This window comes from Vicia villosa, linkage group LG1, assembly GCF_029867415.1.
Source record: "Vicia villosa cultivar HV-30 ecotype Madison, WI linkage group LG1, Vvil1.0, whole genome shotgun sequence".
Classification (NCBI taxonomy): Eukaryota; Viridiplantae; Streptophyta; class Magnoliopsida; order Fabales; family Fabaceae; genus Vicia; species Vicia villosa.
In genome coordinates this window covers 177,843,589-177,867,474 of record NC_081180.1, presented here as the reverse complement: position 1 = coordinate 177,867,474, position 23,886 = coordinate 177,843,589, and the positions used below count along the sequence as shown (strand labels likewise).

Sequence of the window (23,886 nt, the reverse complement as noted above, 5' to 3'; positions counted from 1 at the left end):
GTGGTGTATACCACTACCCTTCGACCTAAAACCACTATGGATCCTAGATGTGGAGTCAAGTACTTTATTGCCAATCAAACGTTGTATGTAACAGGATGACCATAAGGATGGTTAATGGGTACTTTACAAATCATGTTGAGGGACATGAGTGACCTAGATGGGATTTGTCCCTCCTACATATACGAGAGTAATATCTGTGGGGTCCTTGATAGAGTATGATTGTAAAATGTATGGTTGTGCTCAAATAAGTCAATATTAGATATTAGGCTTTTTTGTTGTTATATACTCAGGGATCAAGGAATAAAATATTGGACTATACAAGGGTGACACATTATATGTCTTGTGTTCAATATATATATAAGGTCAAAAGGGTAATTGTACACATAATCATTATCACATAAAGGTTATGTCAAATCACACGACATTCTCGTCACTTGGGTAACAATGATGTGTTGCTAGATACCGATCACTGTTTATAATATTAAATATGTGATTTAATATTATTGTCATCATTATGAGAATCTACAAGGTCACACGCATAGAGTACTTATAGTGAAATGGATGATTAAATTGAATATGATTTAATTTAATTATGTGTTAATACTATTTAAATTGTTTAATACATTTAGCACATATATAATTTATTTAATTAAATAAATGAGAATTGACAGTTAATTAAATTAAATATGATTTAATTTAAATAATAATTTATTTAATTTAATTAAAAGAGTTTAATTAAATATAAATAATATTTATTTAATTAAAATAGTTTAATTAAATAAGATTGAGCTTATTTTGGAAAAGCCAAAAAAATAAGAGCATTAGAGTTTTAGAAGCTCTCTATAAATAGAGGAGCTCTTTCCCCTAACAATAGCTAATTGTCAATTTTCTCAGAGTAAGAACGACTAGCACCGCCTTCCACTTTACACTCGTGTGGACTACGTAGAGGTGCCGGTATCTTCCGTCGTTCGTGATCAAAAGATAAAACACGCTTCAAGAGGTAATTCTTGAATCCTTATTCGTGTTTGGTTTGTGGTTAATGGTTTATTCAAGATCCTCTCATCAGGATTGTTCCGCTAAGAGGATCAATTTTGAAAAACCTCTCTTAAAATCCCTGCACATCATCGCAAACAAAGATTACCTCATCGCCATGAACAATTGTAAGGGTTATGTTACTCGCATCATCATTTTCTTGATGCTCTCTTTTAAGCTTCATGTATTCTCTCGTTATGTGGCCTTTCTCGTGATAGTAATAAAATTCTACGTATCTTTTGGTGCTCGGCCCTCCTATGAAATCATCTATTGACTTGTCCCTAGTGTTGAACTTCTTGTGGACAATGTTTGCAATTCATCATCTTCATGTCAGTGAGTTGATTTACTAATCCTTGAAAATCGCTCAAGTGTTCGAAAACAGTTAGGGTCACTCTGTAATCGAGGTTCATCAATTGTTGAATAATATAGGCATTATTATGGGTCGTCTTTCTTTTGTACAACATTTAGTTTCTTTCATATCATGAACATAGCTGTTTCTTGCGTTATGTGATGTAAAACACTTTAATATATTCATTGTCAAATTTGTCCAATTGTTTTCATGTTCATCAAATTACAGTCATCATCAGACTTGTTTCTCATTTTGTCCCTTTATTCTACAAAGGTTGGTACAAATCTTTGTAGTAGTTGATTTTTAAATGAAATAGTTTGAACAGGTTAACTTAATCATTGTTGCTAATGACGTTGAGATTGACTCGCTAATTGTGTAATAAATTGAAACTCTAGATATCACTTGATAGAAAAGATACACAATATAATCACTTAATACAAGGTCAACGAATGATTGATTTTCTCAAGATCAAATTTTTTCCACACTTTGTATAATCATAGTGAGACACTAACAACAGTATATTCAATTATAAATTAATAGGATTAAGTAGTATTAATAATCTCACTTTTGAATTTTTCTCTCAAAGGATTTTTCTCTCAACTATTCTTTTTTCTTAATTACTAGGTGTATTTTTTAAACATTTTTTAAAACTTATAATTATTATTACTTTTTTACAATGCGAAACTAGTTTTTTCATTAAAAAATTAAAAAATAATATGCTTAAATATATCAAAATAAAGATAAAATTGAGATTTATAAAAAATTACTTGCAAGATTATAACCTCATTTATAAATTACTCGATATAGTATTTAAAATCATGAGATAATAATTGAAGGTAAATTCTTAGGTACCCATGATAAGAAATTGGATATCGGAATCTTAACTGCAAATTGATTTAGAATTTGACTTTATTTTAAATAAAATAATTGTAAGAAGTGACATGTCATTAAATAATAAATTTGATTGGACGAGGATATCGGTACCTAACTAAATTCAAGGGTACCGGAGTGTTCACCATAATTAATTTAGTGAAAATAGACGTTATGATGATTAAACGACAATTTATATAAATAAATATATACTCTATATATATTATTGACAAATTTTAATATAATTAATTAGATTACATGATTTTCTTAATTGAAATTTATATAGAAGCATAGTTGTTTTTAGGCTTGTGTCTAGTTTGCTATAAGCAGAAAATTGAATTTTTTTTATCTCAACCTCTAACATATTAGAACAGTCACAACTTATATATATATATATATATATATATATATATATATATATATATATATATATATATATATATATATATATATATATATATATATATATATATATATATATATATATGGGACACCACCAGTTGCATACTATGAGAAAATCATTTACAATTCTCCCATCTATGCCTTAGACCCTACGGAATGGAAGTAGATTTGGAGAAAGCTTTGACGACTAATTCCAAATATGTTTCAAACCAAAGCCGATACCAAAGATTAGCATGGGCGATCACAATTGCTCATATATCCCCTGCCAGTTCCGCATGAAATGCGTTGCCACGACTCAGACTTTCCTTAAAGCCAACCACGAAATCCGCATTTGAGTTTCTGAATAAACCTACACAAGCTGAATAAGTAGATATGGAGGAATCATCTATGTTAACTTTCATCCAATTTGTTTGTGGCGGAGACCAAAAGACTTCCACAATTTTCGGAGCACGTGGCGGATGAATTGCAATGTTGTAGCATTCTAACAAGTTATTTGTTTTGACTAGAATCTAGCCAAGTTTCGATAATTCCATATGGTATTAATTTTGTCGACCAAAGCTGATTGAATAACCACATTACCCTGCTGGGACCAATTCATATCACATATCTTCCACAAGTCTTGGACTGTATCAAAATGCATTCTAACCTCCAGCTTATTTGCTAGCCAATTCTAAATATATACGGCAAATCTGCATTTGAAAAACAGATAAAAAAAGGATTCTTTACTTGTCAAGCACAAAATAAACATTGACGGAATTAAGCAGCCTATGACCTTGAGACTCTCATCAGTCAAAATCTTATCATGCATAAGCCGCCAAACTACCAAAGATTTAGATGGGGAATATCAGCTGACCAAACGTGTTTCACCAAAAATTGAAGATGACCGACTCACTTAGGTTTAGGTTAATTAATAAAGTAAAAATCACCAACTCACTTTTCTCTCACAATATCTCTTCCTCTTATTTCTCCCTCTCTCTCTCTCTCTCTCTCTCTCTCTCTCTTATTTCTCTCTCTCTCTCTCTCTCTCTCTCTATCTCAAAGTATTTTATTTTTTTGTCTTCTTCACAAGCTTCATCATTTCTCATGCTTGTCTCTTCCTCTTCTATGTGTTAATTCTTCATTTTTCTTTCTTCAATTTTTTCACTTGCCTTGCCTGTAGTTATTTATGGGTGATTGAAAATCAAAGGTAAAGTGGGTATTTCAATTTTCTCTTATTCTTTTCTTTTTTTTGAGTTGAACCATAAAACCTCAATTTGTTTAAAAAAAAAATCAATTTTCTCAATTTTTCATAAATGGTTTTCTTTATAATCAATTGATTTTACTATTCTCTTAATATTATGAATAACTCTTTTAAATGGTTTCATTGTTGTTTTTATAGGATGAAGAAATTTTTTCTTGTGCTTTCTAGAGACAAAGATGCTTCTTCTACTAATCTAGAATCATCAGAAACTCAACATCGAAGTGAGAGTATTAAAGTTTTTGATTATAAGTTGTTGGAAACGAATCCAGGAATTAGGCCTCCAGTTTTAAGTTATCACCCTGACATCCAAAATGATGTAAGGAAATCTAATTCAAAAATAGGTCGTCCTCAACCTCCTCATAATTTCATCTATGGACCTAGCATTTTATTTGCCATGTTTTTTGTTTAAAAATGTCTCTATATATAGGGGGTCACTTTGTGGAAGAGGGGTTTGGTGACTGGAAGAGATCTAAAAAATGGGCTAATCATGCTACATCTTCCAATAGTCATATTGATTGTGTGCATATGGGTTACGCTCTCATGAATCCAAACCAAAGTATTAACATTGCGTTTGTTAATTAAACTAAGCAAATGAATTTCAAATATCGTGTTCATGTAAACACGTCTCTTATAGAAACTAAGTTTCTTTTGAGGTCAGACATGCCATTTAGAGGGAGTGCTTGTCCCTTAACTCTTTCTTTAAGGGGCCATTTCTCGAGTTAGTGGACACTCTACAGGAAATTGACCCAGAGATAGCTAGTGTAATAGATTGTGCTCAGGGAAATAACTTTATAATTGCCCATTAGATTCAAAAGGATCTTGTTGCTGCTTATGCATGTGAAATAACTCAATAAATTATATGTGATTTTATGGATGATGTGTTTTTTGTTTTGATTGATGAATCTTGTGACGTTGCTGGTAAAGAACAAATGTTTGTTGTTGTTCGCTATGTTAATAGTGAATGTTTGGTAAAATAAAGACTTCTTAGCATCTTAAGTGTTAAAGAAACAAGTGTTAAATCACTTAAGGAGGTACTTGAGAAGTTGTTGTCTATTAATGGCTTGAGTTTATCTATCATTTGGGGGCAAGGGTATGATGGTGCTGGCAATAAGCGAGGTAAGTTTGGTGGTTTGAGAACTGTAATCCATAATGAGAATCCATCTGCTTATTATGTGCATTTTTTGCCCATTAACTTCAATTTGCACTTGTTGCATGTGCTAATACTCACAAAAATGTTATTGATATTTTGGGCAAGGTCACTATGTTTGTTAATTTCATACAATCTTCTAAAAAGAGAAAAGAATTGCTTCGAGACAAACAAGTAACTCAGTTTGCTAAATTGATTGAAGAGGGCACGATAGAGATTGCTAGTGGATTAAATCAAGAAACATTTGTTTCTAGAGAGGGTGATACTCGTTAGAGTTTCCACTTTAGGACTCTATCTAGTTTGATTACTTTGTATGGTGCTATTATTGAGGTACTTGAAGAAGTTGGGAAGGATACATCGTTTGAAAAATATGGTGAAATTATGCTTTTGCAAGATGTGCTTCAGTCCCTTGATTTTATCTTCACGTTATATATGATGGTTATATTTTAAGATTTAAAAATGATTTGAGTGTAGTGCTACAAAAGCATGATCAAGACCTTTTGAATGCTTTGTCACTTGTCAATGCTACCAAACAAGAATTACAAGAAATGAGGAATGATGGCGAGAAGAACTTATATCTAATATTATGGAAATTTTCATTAAGCATGATATGGACGTGTCTGATATGGATGCACCGTATGTATAAGGGAAGAAACCTAGACGACATGCTACAACTTCTAGTGTTTTTAATTTGCATCATTATAATCATGATTGTTTGTTTAGTGTTTTAGATTTGCAGTTGCATGCTAGGTTGATGAAGAAATACTAAACTTTTACAATGTGTTTTATGTTTGAGTCCCTCATCGTTATTTGAAGATTTTGATGTGAATTTTTTTTTTTTAGGATGGTTGAACTTTATCCAAATGATTTTGTAGATGCGTCGGAAGTGGTGGTGCGACATCAACTTCAGAATTATGTTAGAAATGTTCGATGTTACCCAAAATTTGCAAAGTTAAAAGGACTTTCAGATCTTTGTGGAAAACTTGTGGAAAAAATAAGTGCAACATATTTGATATGATTTATAAGCTTTTGAAGTTGGATTTAGTCTTTCCAGTAGCAACTGCAAGCATGGAACATATTTTTTCAACTATGAAGTTTGTGAAGAGTTAGCTATGTAAAAAAATGAGTGATTGGTGGTTAAATAATTGTCTTGTGACTTTAATAGAAAAAAATGTTCTTGGAACAATTAACAATGATGTTATTTTAGCTCATTTTCAAGAAATGGATAGTAGACGATTCTCATTGTAAATGTACTTCATCAAACATTATTATTTCTTATTTTGAATATAATTTAGTTCATATATTCTTTCATGTTTAGCCACACCAATATGTAATATCTGGATCCGCTCTTAGAAGTGGGTTGACACGCTAACTCGCAAATTTAAAGTAAACTAATTTACTAATTATTTGAATTTGTTTATGTACAAATATATCCAATTCAATCTGTAATAACTCGCATAGTGTAACACCTTAATTCCCCGTTGAATATTAATAAGAAATTAGAGTAAAAAATTTCAAAATAATAAATATAAAGCCAAAACATGCAATTAGGATTTCACATTTTTCAAACATACCAAACCTGCTCATTTGTTAAAGATGCATAACACGGTTTCGGAGGAATCAAGACAAACTTTATAATCCTCAAACAATACTTTTTATTACGCGAAGGAAAATCATAGTTAATAATGAAAGTCATTTGCATTCAACAGGAAAACGATAAATTATTCAATCAATAGGGAGTTCCTACGACTCTTAAACAAATCATCAAACAACAAAACATCTAAGCGTCCATTCCCCCCGGTGTTACATATTAGAGCAATGACGCCAAACTCTAATAAAGACGAAGAGCAACATCTTCAAAGATACTTTGCTAGCGGACTATTCCTGATTACCTGCACGTTACCCACGTGGAGGAAACATTCAAACAGAAGGGGTAAGATATCACAACAATGTAATAGATAGTATAATTATAAGTATGCAACGGATATACATATTTAGGAAAAATTAGGCATTTCAAATCTTCCATATAGCTCATCATATAATAGCATACCAATACACACAATTCAACACATCCATCATGTAGTCTAATATTATGCAATGAGATTGAAACTGACTCAATACTTGTGGTACCAACATGGCATAAACCCTCGTATTAAAGCCAAATAGGGCATCAATAGGGCATAAGCCCTTAACAACTTGCCAATTCAGGCCAACAATGGGGCATAAGCCATCACCAAATGAATTCATGCAACACCAACATGCAACAACATACTCATACAACTACAGGGCATAGGCCCTCAACATTACGCCATTCCATGCCAACAACATCATCATCATCATGCAATATATTATACAATTCATTCATACATCGTTCGTACAACACCATCACGTTTAATCACAACAATACACATCACAATTCATAAAACACTAACACACAAGGCTTAAGCCTTCGACCAAAATAATATTTTTTTCATACAAACATATATCATCACAATAACATCAAACATCATAGTACACAAGTCAAGTAACAACATGACGTAGTTATTTTAACTTCTTAATAAAAGCATACTTATTGTTAATTCATCACAAGACATCATTATATTATAATAAGAAAACACATATCATCATCTCAATAACATCACATCGTCATAAGGAAAACACACATCAAGTTATTCATGACATGGTTACGTCAGTTCATAACAAAGGGAATACTTACTATGTTATCACTACATCATCTTATCACTCAATCTCGATACAATTACTAGGAAACTACATCCTATTAATCATTTTATCCTATTAGGTTATAATTCATTACATTAGCTTTCCAACGCTTCGAACTGCGCATCAATCAGAGTTCAGAAACTCAAGTTATGGTCTTAGGAAAATCTGTCAAAGTATGGACAACATTTTGGACAGTTTAGGTCGACCTCCCAGGCCTCCAGGTCTACCTATCACTTGTGAGTGTGGAATATGCCTGCTTCTGGATAGTTTAGGTCGACCTCCCAGGCCTCCAGGTCAACATATCGTTGTTTTCTACATAATTTTTCTACTGTGTGGTATTCTTCCTTGCTACGAATTTCTGCACTTCAACAACCTTTATTCCACTCAAATCCAACACAATACCATCTCAAAATCATCATACTTCCTCATGTTTATCTCATACAACAACAACTCAATTCATTGTACATCCTATACATCAATTGGAAGCAATTAACATATCAAATCACATACAATTTCAAGAATCAATCACAAATACCCTACACCAAAACCTAACATACACCAATCCTACATACCCACAATTAATCCACCTATTAGAGAGTTGGAACCCCACCCTTGCCTTAGACTGATGGTTCCCGATCTTGAGTTTTACTCCTCTCTTCCATGGAAATCTTGCCCAAGCCCTAGCCTCCTTTTTTCTCTTCTTCTGTTCTTTCTCTTTTTCACGTAATGACAACTTCTCCACTCATCTTCCCCTTTTCTATTATTTTATTATATTACTATTACTACTAATTCCACCTAATTAAAATAATAGTAACCATTTCCACCAATTATTTAATTAAATAATATCTACCTAATATTAAATAACTAAATAATTAATAACTGATATAATTTAATAAGTCTTACTTTCCACGCCACCAACTTCTACACTTTTGCTCACTCACCCCACTACCTTAGTTCTACTCTTAAGGCTACTACCTCCCACAAAGGTAGCTCAATACATCAAGCACCAACAATACCATATAATTATCAATTATCACATAATTATATCACATACGACCGATTAAAATAGTGATTAAAATAGTAATTAAATTATTCGGGCGTTACACATAGCTTTAGTTCAGTTAATGAGTTTGAATTTTAAACTTGCAGATTCATTGACTCAACCCATTAATGTGACATTATAGATTTAGCATTTTATTATGAGTAATGCTATATAGTAAGAATCATTTGAGCAAGAAAGACATGAATGTATACTTGTCATTATTTTAGAGGATAATTTTAAATTTATTTTAAAGTTAATTTCCTTTTTAATAGGAATCATGGGTAGTGGTAATGATGAATGATTGAGATTTAATTTTTGTATTTCTTGCTTTCATACTTTCTTACTAATAATCATTTTCAAATTACTATTATCAATCAACTATCAACTATATAACTATTAACATAACATACATGCAAACTACCGATAATGTCTTTACTTTAAAATTGTTTACAATTGCAAAAAGTTAAAATAGTAAAAACCTAATCTTCCAATTAATTCACTCTACTTCAACCAAATGATGTCAAGTGTCAAGTTCTCACTTGACACATTTTCAACTCACTTTACACTCTTTCACTCACCATCTTAGTATTCTTTCAAATTAAACTCATTTTTCTTTTATATTTCTTTCTCTTTTCATTTTATTATTTTATCTTTTTCACCCTTCTAATAATTACTAATTTTATAATTTTTATACATATTAAAAACTATTTATAATATATTAATATGTATAATTATAGTATATGATTATTATACTAAATATTAATTGGTGTATAACTGTATACAATATTGACATTTAGTTTTATCTTTACAACATATCTAATCAATTTTTTTATTTATTATTACTAAATATACTAATTAATCTATTTTTAAATTTTAATAAAATTAAGAATTTATTTTATCAAATTGGATAATACTCAATAGTTGTGCACGCAACTGAACTAACTTTGAACTAACTTTCCATCTTACAGTCACTATCAACAAAATATCTATTTTATTTTAATTAACAATTGTCATTATTTGAGACATAACATTTTTATTTTTAAATGTCAAAATTTCTTTTTTTTTTCTCACGCATCACTATCAATAAAATACCTATTATACTGTAATTAACAATTGCCTTTATTTGAGACACAAAATTCTTATTTTCAAATGTCTAACATTTTTCTTTTTCTCATGGGTCACTATCAGCAAAATATCTTTTTCTCTTTTTTCCTTTTTCCATTTCACATATTCTTTTTTTCTTTTTGTATGATTATTTAATACAATTGAGTTTATATTATTGTTGGTCATCTTACAATCAAGTATTCAGTTTTAAATTTATATGTATATCTAAATATTATTCAGTAATTCGTTAATGGGTCAATTATTTCATTTCTAAATCAACCATAATGTGACATGTAGCTCCATCACATTTACTCATTTTTTATTTTTTCTACTTTCTCACATGTCATTATATCTATTTTATTTTAATCAACAATTGTCTTTATTTGAAAGATAAGTTTTTTATTTTAAAATGTCAAAATTTTCTCTTTTTTCTCTTTCCATCTCACGGGTTATTTTTTTTACAATTATTTAATATAATTTAGTTTATAGGATCACGGTTCATTTTACGATTAAGTAACTCATTTCAAATTTACATGTATAACTAAATATATTTTACACTATCAAATTGAATAGTATTCCATAGTCATGCAACAACTAACTTTTCATCTCACAAGTTACTATCAACACAATAGTCATTGTATTTCTAATCAACATTAATTGAGTTTATAGGATCATTGTTCATTTTACAATTAAGTAGCTTATTTCAAATTTATATGTGTCTCTATATACATTTATACAAGGGTTAATGAACTTTTTGGTCCTTCTAAATATCTCAAACTTCGTTTTTAGTCCCTCTAAAATTTTCCTTCAAAGAATGGTCCTCCTAAAATTTTAAATTTTAACTTTTGGTCCCTCATGACAAAATCGTACTAAAATGGTCTCTAATTCCATCGCTAAAATAAAAAAACCACTAAAACCGTCGCCAAATTGTAAAAACCGTCGCTAAATTGTAGGAGGGACCAAAAGTTAAAATTTAAAATTTTAGGAGGACCATTCTTTGAAGGAAAATTTTAGAGGGACTAAAAACGAAGTTTGAGATATTTAGAGGGACCAAAAAGTTCATTAATCCTTTATACAATATCAAATTGGATAATATTCCATAATCGTGTAAACAACTTTATTTTCATCTCACAAATAACTATCAGCACAATACATATTTAATATAATTGAGTTATGATCATTATTTATTTTACACTTAAGCAACTCATTTTAAATTTACATATGTATCTAAATACTTTTATATTATATCAAATTAATAGAATCTATGCAGACGCACGAGTATCTTATTAGTTATTTTGAATGAAAAAAGAAAAATAGTATATATCTACGGACCACTATTTTACCACAAGTATTCGTTCACCATTAATATTTCACTATATTAATTTCTTTCAGACCAATAACTTTATATAATTTTAAAACTAAGAGTTATTGTTTATTTTCTTTTGTATTATTTTATTTATAAACTTTACAAAAAATAATGTGTTTTATGAAATTTATTAATATTATTATGTATTATATTATATGTATAAATTTTATTAGACATTATATGAAACTTTCCACTCAATTTAATTGTTGAAAATGTGTGCAATTTGTAATAAATGGAAAAAATTATCAAAAATATTTTTTTGCTTAATACACAATTACACATTACCCTTGAATCCAATCCAAGTCGCAAATGATTGAGTAAATTCAGTTTGATTTTGATAAAAAAAATTGTGGGTTAAAAATTTGAACAAATTGGTTAATCGGTTAGATCAAATCTGATCCAACTCAATCTCATACACCCTTAATTAAGATTATTTAGTATGCAAAATCGAGTTTGAAATTAAAATTGACCGATCTCAAAACAGCAACTAAGTTTATTTTTTTATCTATAAATAAATGATAATAATTTTTAAAAAATCACCTATACAACTACAATGAGGAGGATTTGAAGTCAAATTTAAAATAAGATGTTCAACTTAATAATATTCACCAACAAATCAATGGATAAGATTGGTTATATCGTAAAACCCTGTGAAAAAGAACAAATCTGTGTACTAGTATTTACATGTTGGGAGTAGGACGAGTATATAGGTGTGGATCGGTCCGCAAATCCGTTGATCCAAACCGTGTCAACCTACTAATTATTTAAGAGAATTTCTTTATAGACCTCAACCTTCTTGTAAATCTGCGGCGAAATTTTAAAAATGCCTCTATATTTTGGAAGTGCATCTCCGAAGTCACTTTTTTATGAAAAAATGTGGTTTCGGAGATGCACTTTCGAAATCATCTCATTTTTTTGAAAAAAAGTGATTTCGGAGATGCACTTCCGGAAACACATTTTTTAGGAAAAAAGGTATTTTCGGAGATGCATATACGAAATATTCCAATTTTTAATCTTGAAATTTTGTAGATATGTATATCCGAAAAAACTTAATAATAATTAAAAAAGTAAAATCAAAGTGAATATCCTTTAATTTTTTTTATGTATAATTGAAATTAGGATAGGATATGTTTATGGGATATATTTATTTTGTATTTTTAATTCATATACAAATAAAATATAATTTTTATTGCGTTTCTTTATTAATTTGAGTTAAATATATTTTAATTTTTTTATGTATGAAGGACAAATATATATCTTATATATTTATGTATCAATATGAAGATTTTTAATCTCATATTTTTTATATTTATTTTTATATTTATGAGTGATATTTTTTATATTTATTTTTTAATTTATAAATGAAATTAGAATGGAAATATCCACCGTATAATTATCATTATTATTATTCAAATCTTATAAATTATATCAATTTTATGATATCTGAATTAATCAATATCCCAAATTTTTTGGGATTTCGATTAATTCGGATATGCATATATAAAAAGACATCTGACCATTTTTTTGGGTTTTCGGATATGCATATCCGAATTAATCCAAATTCCAATTTTTTTTTGGTGTTTATGCATCTCTGAATTAATCAAAATCCCAATTTTTTCGGAGATGCATCTCCGAATGGTATTTTCGGATTTCCAGCGGGATTTTCACCGCTGGGGATCCGTAAAGAAATTTTCTTATTTAAACTTGTTCATCTATAGGTAGATCTAACCCAACTCATGATAACCCGCATAACTTTAGCTCAGATATTAATTTGAGTTTCTAAACCCGTGAACCCATTGACCGAACTCGTAGATGTGACATTGATTTATCATTTTATTATTATCATTTTAAATGAAAACAAAATTCGTATATCACTATAAACTACTATATGATCATAATTATTCATTCACCAACAATATTGCTATTAGATCAATATTGAAGCACTTAGAATTTAATTAGAATACATCAATAATATAAAATATTTTTAGTGAATCGTAATCATCAGACTTCAAATTATGTTTGATTTTTATTTTAACTATATTTAAAGTAATGATTATAAATGGCTAACTATGTAAAACTTTTTACATCAACCATGCATAAGAATTAACCTCATAATTTTATATAATTTTAAAAATATGTGTGAATTATAAAAAAATAAAATAAAGAGGACCACAAGACACACGAGCACCTCCCATAATACCTACACTTATAACCATGTCAGCAATGCGTGAATTAAAATTCATCATTCTGATTTATATCATTCTTTCTTCACAAACAAGCAAAGCAATTAGAACATGTAGCACCGTTTTAATCAAAACACATATTCTTAGTTAATCATTTTAATCATATGCAATGTCTGCACCGTTTCATACCAGGCGTGGACTAGCTTATGATTTAATCACTTTTAATCAATTTAACAAAAAGATTTCTATAATCATTTTATATAATATATCAAACCATTAGTAACAAAAGTTGACTTTAGTAGGACCTTTGATAAAATTATAATTTTGTGCACTAATTACATAACATGCACCTAGGGGTGGGAATAGGCCAGGCCGGCCTACAGGGGCCTATAGCCTAGCCTACTTAAGGCCAGGCCAGGCCAGACCTATTTGATAAAAAGGCCAGGTTTGGGCTTTTTTAAAAGCCTATTTAATAAAATAGGCCAGGCCCAGGCTATTAAAAAAGCCTATAAAGCCTTGTAGGCCGGCCTATATTTTCATATATATATTAAAATTAGTCTAAATAGGTTGGCCTATATATGCATATATATTAGAAAAAGTGTTAAATAGATTGGTCTATATATGCATATATATTAGAAAAAAATGCTAAATAGGTCGGTCTAAATGTTCATATATATGCGACCTATAAGGCTTTTTAAGTAATATGAATTAATTGAAAATATTAATAAGAAAGAGGCTTTTAAATAGGCTTTCAGGCCAGACCAGGCTTTTAAAAAGGCCAGGCCAGGCTGAAAAAACGAGCCTATAGTAGGCCATAGGCCAGGCTCAGGCCTTGTAAGTTTATCGTAGGCCAGGCCCAGGCCTTATAAAGCCTAGCCTAACCTAGCCTAGCCTATTCCCACCCCTACATGCACCTTAGTTCCTTCTATATAAGCAAGCTCAAACTCATTCTTATTCTTCAAGACAAAAAATGTTTAACAAAAATAACTTCTGGCTTTTGCTTATGCTCTCTATTTTCTCCCTCAACTTAATCACCATCACACTAGCTTCAGACCCTGATCCAGTTCAAGACTATTGCATACCAAACCAAACATTTGAATCCATTAAAACACATCACACCTTTCACACCATTCTCCCATGCAAAAACTCCTCACAAGTCACCGCCGACGACTTCATCTTTTCCAACATGAAAACATCCGGAAACTTCTCAGAAACCGGCTTATCCGTAATACCTGCAAACCCTACAAATTTTCCAGGTCTCAACACGCTCGGCATGTCGTTCGCGAGAACAGACATTGAAGTCGGAGGAATCAATCCACCGCATTTTCATCCAAGAGCTACTGAACTTGTTCATGTGGTTCAAGGAAAAGTTTATACCGGTTTTGTTGATTCTAACAATAGGGTTTTTGCTAGAATACTTGAACAAGGCGAGGTTATGGTTTTTCCTAGAGGACTTGTTCATTTTATGATGAATGTTGGCGATGAAGTTGTTACGTTGTTTGGTAGTTTTAATGGCCAGAATCCTGGTTTGACGAAGATACCTTCTGCTGTGTTTGGTTCCGGGATCGATGAGGAGCTTTTGCAGAAGGCTTTTGGCTTGAGTTCTAAACAGATTGGAACAATGAAAAGAAAACTTGATCCAAAACAAGAAAGGTAGCTTTATAGTGAGCTTCAGAGTTTGAGTAATATATTATATAACACCGACACTTCAGATCAAATATGTATCTTGTGTCTGAGACGTATCAAAGGTTATTAACGCACACTATTATATTAGTATTTGTTTTTACATGTCAATGTTGTGTTTGTGTATGTATCAGTGTTTTATAATAGATCTTGGAGCTTATGCTTGAAAGCTTGGTTTGGAAATTCAAATTATATGTAGTCATAAATTCATATAATCAATATACTCAAATTAGACTTTTTGGATAAAGATAAAAAGATTCATAAATTATACTAATTTAGAATCCACCACCAAATGCATTCATGTATGTAATAGTTATAAGCTATACCAAATACAGATTATTAAAAACAAAACATCACACCTTCTGTTAAATCAAAAATCGAAAAGAAAATCTGGCATATTTAATCATCAAGAAGTAATTGTATTCATCTTGCATCCAACGTTGCTCGAAGTTTCTCAAATATAAATGTAATGTATGAACTTCAGTTTCAATTCTCCGAAAGGGAAATAACAAATGCCGAAGCTGACCACAGATAGCCAGCGACCAATACAGAAGCCTACTTCACACCTAAAAGCGACTTAAGGATAGTTTCACTCACTCCATCGGCATGAGGGAAGAGGTGGCCAGAACCTGGAAGTTCGTGGTAGTGAATCCACGGAAGGTTTTGCACAATGTATCGTTGTAGCGTAACGGGAACAAGAATATCCTCGTCTCCTTGCCAAAGATGAACGGAACCTTCGTTGTTTGGAAATGGATTTTGAATGTCTAAAGGAGTATACTCCCAGCTCCCGAATCCAATGTTTAAGTCGCGGTGGACGCTTTCATATTCGCCTTGCTGTCTTACCTGTGCCTGTGGAAGCCATAAAAAAAATTCAAAATCAATTTTTATCAATTTAAACCAATACTCTATCGGCACAATCATTCTATGTATTGCATCTAGAAAATAAAATCCAATTTTGTGATCATCTAAAAGCTTCATACTTACCACATAATTATCTTTATCATCCATCAACTTAGTTAAAAGCACTTTGTCTTGTTTTGAAAGGATATCAAGACTACGAGAAATCGCACTACAAATTGGGAACCATTTTTGAGTGTTCCACCAGTACGTTAGCCATGGTGTGTAGTGTGCAACACGAATAGCCCATTGGTCACGTAATTTATATTGGCTATAGGCTTCAGCGCTTAAGTTTGCAGGAAGATCATGCCACCAGAAATTGATGACTGGCGCTAAGAGCGCTGCACCTGCTAGCCTGTTAGTATTGAAAAATGTTTTAATGTCAACAGAACAAAACTTCGAAAAGCTAAATAAGATCGTGTTTGAATAAACAATTTAATCAAGCAACCTGTTAGGTATGTGCTTAAGACAGTTCCAAACAACTTGTCCACCCATGGAAACACCGACCACGTAAAATTTAGACCCTAATCCTAGCTGATCAGCAAGCTCTTCTACATCCAAAGCAATGCTCTTTAACGTACGGTTTGGATCGGGATCGCTCTCACCGTAACCAGGTCTATCAAAAGATACAATGTAGATCCCCAAGTCCTTAACAAAATCCTGAAAAACCTCACAATATAGTATTACAAATCACGAAAAATATCTAAGAATGCTATAATAGGCAGAAGAAAATGTGATATAGAAAATTACGGGTGATAGGGTGTCGGCCACCACTGTGTCATGCCTGCAACTGGTAAAACCATGAACAGAGATGATTTTATACTTTGCTTCGGCTTTAGGAACACCGTGCTCTTTGTATGCCAAATGCCTTCCATCTCTTAGTTTGATTCTTGGCGCGGTTATAGGTGGTCCATCAGGAGAGCCACATATGTTGGGAGGAGGAGGTTGAGTTGCTTGATAAGCCCATGCTAGAAACCCAATAAACAACACTGCTAATGTTGTTTTAAGTATCCCTGAAAGTTTGTAATGCCAAATTTAAAAACACATAAGTAAAAACTTAAAACACAAAACATGGTTTATCTTTATCAAAATACTTCAATATCAGGGAATACTACAACTTAACATAAAAACGGATAAGTCCATGCTTCAATATCAAAATACTACAACTGAATAATTATTTTATTCTGATCGATTATGTTGAAATTCAAGTGTGAATGGTAAGGAGCCTATAAGTGTAAGTTCCCGCATATACTACTCATTAGGGATATCAGGGAATGCAAGAGCTACAACGAGACCAAAAACCATAACAGATCTCGACACCACATATTCACCCAAAAACTTAAGGTAATAGGTGTATAGGTTCTTTCTCTTATTTATCTAACCTTGCCTCTCTTTAGTCTATGTAAGACTTATCCACCCGCACTTGAATTTCAACACTCCCCCACAAGTGTGAGTTCCCACATCCTATAACAGGATCCAACTCCCACTCCCCCACCAATTCGAACCAGACTCTAGTACCACTTGTTGGGTTGACCAGGGATGGGTTGACCGGGGAACGCAACATCTACAACTCATCGCCTTAAGATTTTGGATGAATATATAGTGTCAATGTCTCTTATAGTCCTTTTTAGCTCTCGTATTCCCCCGGTCGCCCAACAAATTGGACCTTAACTAAAGCTCATTAATAACTTGAGCCCAGGTAAATCTAGCTATAACCTCACACTAAGGCCAACAAGGATAGATCAAAGGATTGTACTTAAAAGACTTAAGTTTGGTTCTTGACCTCTCCCTAAACTTTAGCTTACTAATAACTAAACAATACTAAGAAACAAATCTCATACTAAACAATATAATTGAGATAGTAACCTCAATTATATAGCTACACAGCTAGACCCATTAAAATTTTCAGTTAAAAATGGATAAAAACGAAGCAAAAATCGAAACTTTAACAAAAGAAAGAAGAAAAAAAGAGTGAAAAAACGAAGACCCACCAAAAGGAAGCTGAAAAGAGGAGGATTTGTTAGCCCTCCTGGTGTGAGAACGAGCTGATGCTGCAGAAATTTTTCTGTTAACTCCAGTGGCCATTGTGAGAGAAGAATAGAATAAGCGACGGTAAAAACAAAGACAGATCTAAGAGATGATTTAGATGAACATAATATAGACTATTCTACGTCAGACAGAGCCCGGCGGCGATGTAACATTTTCCTTGGAAGACAAAAATGGTCGTTTTTGGTAGAATTCAAGTTGGATTTGAGTGAAAAATCAAATTGTTGTAATGCCAAAAATGATTTTTGTGTTTAATAATAATTTAAAAATTATTTTGTATTTGTTCATCCAAATAAAAATTTCTTCTAAAAAAACATACCTATGAAAATTAATCTATCATATAAGAAGAGTCTACCATTTACTCAATTCTTAGGCCTTCCACATCAGCATCTGTTCCTTCATAATTCCACATCAGCATTTGAACATCATTCTCTCATCATTCACTCTGCATGGTGGGCTGCGGCAGTTATTACTGTGGAAGTTTCACCCTCCCAGCTTCTCATGATGTTGCAATTACGCATTGTTCATCATTCTATGCCTATCCACGCTCCAAATTGCACAATGCGCAATAATGACCTGTTTAAATGGCTTGCCTATTTATCAGACACTTTCATTCTTCTCTTTCCATGCTTTCTAACTTCTGCGGTTATAATTCACTGCAGTGTGAATTTGCATGATCATGTCTAGACCTGTTGAGAGAATAGCAGAGGTCAACGATGGAAAAGAGCTTTGGAAGATTGTTGTTAGGATTCACCACAGATGGAATGTTGTGTCTAACAACAAGGAACATTTTGAAATGATCTTTGTTGATAAATTGGTGATTACGCTGTTTATGTTTCGGCATGTTTATCATTTACGTATGTTTATATAATTTGGAAAATTTTTTGGTTTCTGGCGCAGGGAGATGATATTCATGTTGTTGTTCCAGCACCACGTGTGTCGGTGTTCACCGAAAAATGCCTATTAGGGCATACTTATACTGTATCTAATTTTAAGGCGGTGCCTTATGTTCTGGCGTTCAAGGCATCATGACACAAATATATGGTAAAGTTTACTGCTGGAACGTCTGTTCTTGATGAAGACAAACATGAGATACCCCCGAAATCGATTTATTTTACAAGTTTTCCGGACATCATAACAGGGAAGTTTGACAAACATGTCCTGATTCGTGAGTATAGTTTTTGGATGTTTTATTATCTCATGTTTTGATGCCTTTTAGCCGTGTGAAATTAATATATTTCTTTCAGATGTCGTTGGAATGGTGGATAGTATTGGTTATGCACAGACTGAGTCGGGCGCAAAGAAGCAGCAAATTAGCATGATGTTGCGTGACCACAGGTTTGTTTTTGTTATACATAAGACTCCCTGATAGTAGAATCATGTGATATACCCTAATGTGTTGTGATCATGGTTTAGCAACAACATGTTGAACTGTACTCTGTGGGAATCATGCACGGATCAGTTCATCAGGTTTAACAAAGTTAGGGTTGCTGCATCACTCCCTACAGTTGTGTGGTTTCAGTATGCCAAAGTGAAAGAAGAAGGTTATTTCATGACTTATTTAAATCATTTTAAAGTAATACTAAAACTACAAAATCTGTGATAAATCCATTGACAAGGTATAATTTGAATTTGCAGGAATGTATCCTCTGTCTGTGACAAACACCTACAATGTGACCCTTTTATGTGTTGATGCTGATTTTCCTGTCATGAAAGACTGTATTGATAGGTATGTTGTTAGTATCATCCATTATGTGCAATTATTTTATTCATGACTTTTATAATGATCCATGATCTGCAGAATGCCTGAGGAGAGCAGGGTAACCCTGTTTGATCAACTCGGAGGGAATTCCCAATTATCCTCCCAGAGTTCTGAAAATCAACAGCTGACTCCTGTGCAAAAATTGTTCTCAAAGGCTGTTGTTTTACCTATTGCTGAGATTATTCAACTTACGGATGTATGTCTTACTATTTTTCCATATTATAATTATAACCTCATCATTTATTGTGAACCAAATTTCTGATATTGACTACTCTTTGTCCAGATTACATTTTGTGCTACTGTCGCTACAACAAAATTATTAGTCGCGTCTCCATTTGGATGGTACTATCGTGCCTGTCATATGTGTCAATCTATAGCGCGTGGAGACAGCCCCCCATTTGAGTGTGAAGCTGGTCATGAAACCATGGCTGAAGTCCTTAGGTTTTAGTTGTTCTCACCTAATCTATGTTGTTTCTGTCATGTTTGTGTCGTTTCTATGTTGTCGGCTTTTTTAATGGAGCGACTTCTTATGATGTTTCAGGTATAAGATTGAGATTGAGGTTACTCATGGGGGCAAAAGCTGCAATTTTCTGTTCTGGAACAGAGAATGTGAAATGCTCTTAGGTTTATCTGCATCCCAACTTCGTAACACTATGATTCAGGTTATATTTATATTCTGCTCACGAATTAGAATGTACTTTCCGATACTCTGCGTACACTAATACAGCCGGTTCTTTAAATAGGCTGAATTACTAATCCATTGGACTTCCCGTTAGCACTTGATCAGTTGTTGAAGTTGTAAATGGCTATGAAGGTTAAGTGGCATCCACGCTGGAAGAACTGTTCCGTCGTTATGATTATAAAAAATGATCCTATTATCCAGCAACTTAAGGAAAAGTGGGGAACAGATGAGGTCAGCTCTTATAAACTGTCATTCGTTTTATAAAAGAGGACTTGCTATTATAACAATCTTTCGACTGATTTTGATTTTGTTTTTTAAACTCTCAAGGAACCTATTCCAATCCAAACTGTAATACCTGAGACTCTGGAGGTAGAAATTTTAAACTGTGTATGCCTCTTTTTGCTTTTCCTGTGATTATATTATACTGAAAAATGTGTTAAACTATATATAGATTAAAGAGAGTGTTGATGAGGCTAAAACAGATGCCAATGAAGACTGTGAATTGGTTACAGTGAGTTTTAATGCAACACACTTACCTCCTTACATTTATATCAATATTCCTGACTAATACTCTTCATCATTATCTTGTAGGACCTGGAAATTACATCTGAGCACAAGCCTGATGCTGTCACACCTGCTGGTAAGAGGCATTTTCCTAGTGCATCAAGTGAATCCACTGATTTGGACGGATTACATGATGGAGAACTGTCATCAAACAAGCTGAAGAAGATAATTGAAATGGAGAAGATTGATTAGATCTATTGTTATTTAGTGTGTGTTTTGCTTATGTCTTTGTTATAAAAACTGGATGTTAGTTTCCTTTGCTTTTAAAATGTGTGTGATTTGGTTTTCTGTAATAAATAGTGCATGAATACTGGCTATGTGCTTCTGTTATGTTCATTTTGATTTAAGGATGTCTATGGTTTGTGTGTCATATTATATTCAAATGATTCAACTTCTACTACATATTATATATACTATTATCAATTATTTTGATTCTTTTTGAACATATACCATTCATTCCATTTTAACTGTACTTCTTATAACGTGGCCTTGCTTTTTTATTATTTTAACAATATAAGCTTTACATAATGATCCGATGTTGACTGTGATATACTAATGAATATTCTACTGCATGTATTTAAAATAATGTATGTCGCGGAGAATGGTTTGTTTGTATTTACAGAACCTAAGCATTCTTTCATTACATTGTATGATGAAACATTGATTGTGCCTCACAAAGAAACACCAAAACTTTAAACATTTGACTATGTTAACTATCAATAAATAATATTATGACTGATCTTAGTATAATGCTGATAACAATAGATCTTATGAAATTTAACTAACAACATATCAGAGGGGATTAAAAGAATATAATAGGAGAACTTCAAAAGTTTGTCCCGAAAATGATTATACATTAGATCTTCAAATAGACAAAATATTAGTATGTTACCATTTTGGCTAAGGTGCTTACAAAATAACATACAGTAGAATATATAAAACCCACTGTACCAAAAAAAACATCCCCAACATATAATATAACCATTAAAATTCAGCTATAGTACAAGGTTAGCTGATAACAGCAGTTAATTCATTGTCTTTCAACCTTCACGTAGATATACGGAGAGAATCGCAGCATACTCCACACTATTGTATCCCCATTACGCAGGTTAAGAGATTTGGCAATTTCGTACCATCCCAGGGCCATGTACTTTTCATATAGCTGGGGTATTCCCTTTCTATTAGCTTTGTGGACCTGACGGGTAACAATGTTCTTCGTCCTCACATCCAGCAGGTTAATTTCATCTTGAAAGCGACGGAGGCATCTTTTTGCGATTTCCTTAGGGAAATGTTGCATACAGGAAATAAAGAAACTATTAACATTATACACTATTTATATTTTCAATAACATGATGATCATATTCAAATGTCTCCTTACCATTACATTCTGCTGTGTAGATTTAGCATTTGTAACATGAGTGTTCCAGAAAAAATTTTGAGCACCTGTAGAACGGTCTACAGTAATGTCTGTTCTGACCTTTGATTTTTTTCACCACTTTACGCCTTCCTTTCTTACCCTCTTTTGATCCACTTGCTTCACCAACTTCTGAAACTTTGATTTCACTTGTGTCAATGTCTGTTGTTTCCTCTTTTACTTTTGTAGGTCCTGCATTGTGATTGCTTTTAACAGCTGCGCTATTTTGTGTACCAACATCAATATTCGACACAACACTACCAGGGGTTACATCGTGCTATTTGTTCCTGCGTTTTCTTTCCATCTTGGGATCATACCCTGTTTCCTTTACCAATTCTCCTATGATTTCCATTGCCTGATCATTGCTGTTCCAACATCAAATATGGATTAAAAACCACCCACATATGAAGCATTCTTTACTAAGCAATAGTTATATACCGAGCAAGCACGGGATCCACACAGACTGGATAAAACAAAAACTAACTATATAATCCCACAATAAAAAACCCCAATAGCCATTCACTGGCATTTGATTTTTTGACAAATATCACACATAATACAACATTAAACTATATTGATACTTCACCCATCGCTAACTGCTTATAACTGTTATTACCACACTACCATATTTTGTATAACAATAGACCCTATTTTGTACACCAATACAAAAGTGAAATAAAACTAACTGCTCATACCTGAAATCATTATCATCATCAGAAGGAATCCGCACAGAAGAACCTCCTTGTGAAGATGCCATTGTAGAAAACCCTAACCGACAACCAGTTGCAATGCTAAACTTCTATTCAGTGCAAGAGAAAACAAGTACTTTGTACATGCAGAGAGTAAGTTAACTGTTCAGTTTCTATTTACTTATAATATTAGTTTTTACTTAAAGTGTTTTTAAAATAGTAACACATGCATCAAATAAAATATTATAATTAACCTATATAAATTAAATTAAATACATTTAACACACACAACAGTTATAAGGGAGGGATAATTGGTAATTTAAATCTATAACTATCATTCTATTCATATTCAGTTCCAACTTCATATATATTCAACTATGAAAAGAAAAATTAAAATCAACATTGCATTCATGACATTTTAACCCACCAATGCCCCTTCAATTAGAAACTGTAAACTTTTAGTATTCAAAGTCATGAGGTAGCATGCTATACATCTCATATAGTGTGCATAAACCTATACAAATCAATCTTATTTGTATTATTCATCATATTTTGTGTTTGTGATGGTAACAGATGTTGTTGAAAACACTGGTCCTCAAACATCAATTGCAAGAAATAGGAGAAAACTTATTCTCAAAGCGAAGAGGGATTATCGAAATGGTGTCAGATCAAACAACCTCGCTTCCCATTTAA

At 32.2% G+C, this 23,886-nt stretch overlaps 3 protein-coding genes across 3 annotated transcripts; 2 read left to right on the top strand and 1 right to left on the bottom strand.

The window, feature by feature from the left end:
• The first annotated feature begins 14,426 nt into the window (after nt 1-14,426).
• On the top strand, nt 14,427-15,366 carry LOC131644696 (germin-like protein subfamily 3 member 2). The gene has a single exon (XM_058915248.1). It carries the CDS (start codon nt 14,427-14,429, stop codon nt 15,111-15,113), a length of 687 nt encoding a protein of 228 aa, XP_058771231.1. The 3' UTR covers nt 15,114-15,366.
• Nucleotides 15,367-15,374: 8 nt separating this feature from the next.
• Nucleotides 15,375-18,296, bottom strand: LOC131644695 (uncharacterized). The gene is made up of 5 exons (XM_058915247.1): nt 18,028-18,296; nt 16,787-17,049; nt 16,485-16,696; nt 16,124-16,391; nt 15,375-15,988 (listed from the first exon to the last, which is right to left on the bottom strand). Exons 1-5 carry the CDS (start codon nt 18,119-18,121, stop codon nt 15,695-15,697), a joined length of 1,131 nt encoding a protein of 376 aa, XP_058771230.1. The 5' UTR covers nt 18,122-18,296; the 3' UTR covers nt 15,375-15,694.
• Nucleotides 18,297-18,403: 107 nt separating this feature from the next.
• Nucleotides 18,404-21,282, top strand: LOC131660147 (uncharacterized). The gene is made up of 13 exons (XM_058929311.1): nt 18,404-18,660; nt 18,770-18,899; nt 18,983-19,063; nt 19,302-19,420; nt 19,499-19,626; nt 19,721-19,811; nt 19,884-20,040; nt 20,128-20,285; nt 20,386-20,506; nt 20,659-20,757; nt 20,854-20,895; nt 20,978-21,037; nt 21,118-21,282. Exons 1-13 carry the CDS (start codon nt 18,404-18,406, stop codon nt 21,280-21,282), a joined length of 1,608 nt encoding a protein of 535 aa, XP_058785294.1.
• The last annotated feature ends 2,604 nt before the right edge of the window (nt 21,283-23,886 follow it).

Coding starts and splice junctions, on each gene's coding strand:
- LOC131660147 (XM_058929311.1), top strand. CDS start 18,404: ATGAAAATTAATCTATCATATAAGAAGAGTCTACCATTTACTCAATTC. Junction 20,507..20,658: donor TTCGTAACACTATGATTCAG/GTTATATTTATA, acceptor ATGGCTATGAAG/GTTAAGTGGCATCCACGCTG. Junction 20,758..20,853: donor AAAAGTGGGGAACAGATGAG/GTCAGCTCTTAT, acceptor TAAACTCTCAAG/GAACCTATTCCAATCCAAAC.
- LOC131644696 (XM_058915248.1), top strand. CDS start 14,427: ATGTTTAACAAAAATAACTTCTGGCTTTTGCTTATGCTCTCTATTTTC.
- LOC131644695 (XM_058915247.1), bottom strand. CDS start 18,121: ATGGCCACTGGAGTTAACAGAAAAATTTCTGCAGCATCAGCTCGTTCT. Junction 16,697..16,786: donor TGGCCGACACCCTATCACCC/GTAATTTTCTAT, acceptor GAGGTTTTTCAG/GATTTTGTTAAGGACTTGGG. Junction 16,392..16,484: donor CTTAAGCACATACCTAACAG/GTTGCTTGATTA, acceptor CAATACTAACAG/GCTAGCAGGTGCAGCGCTCT.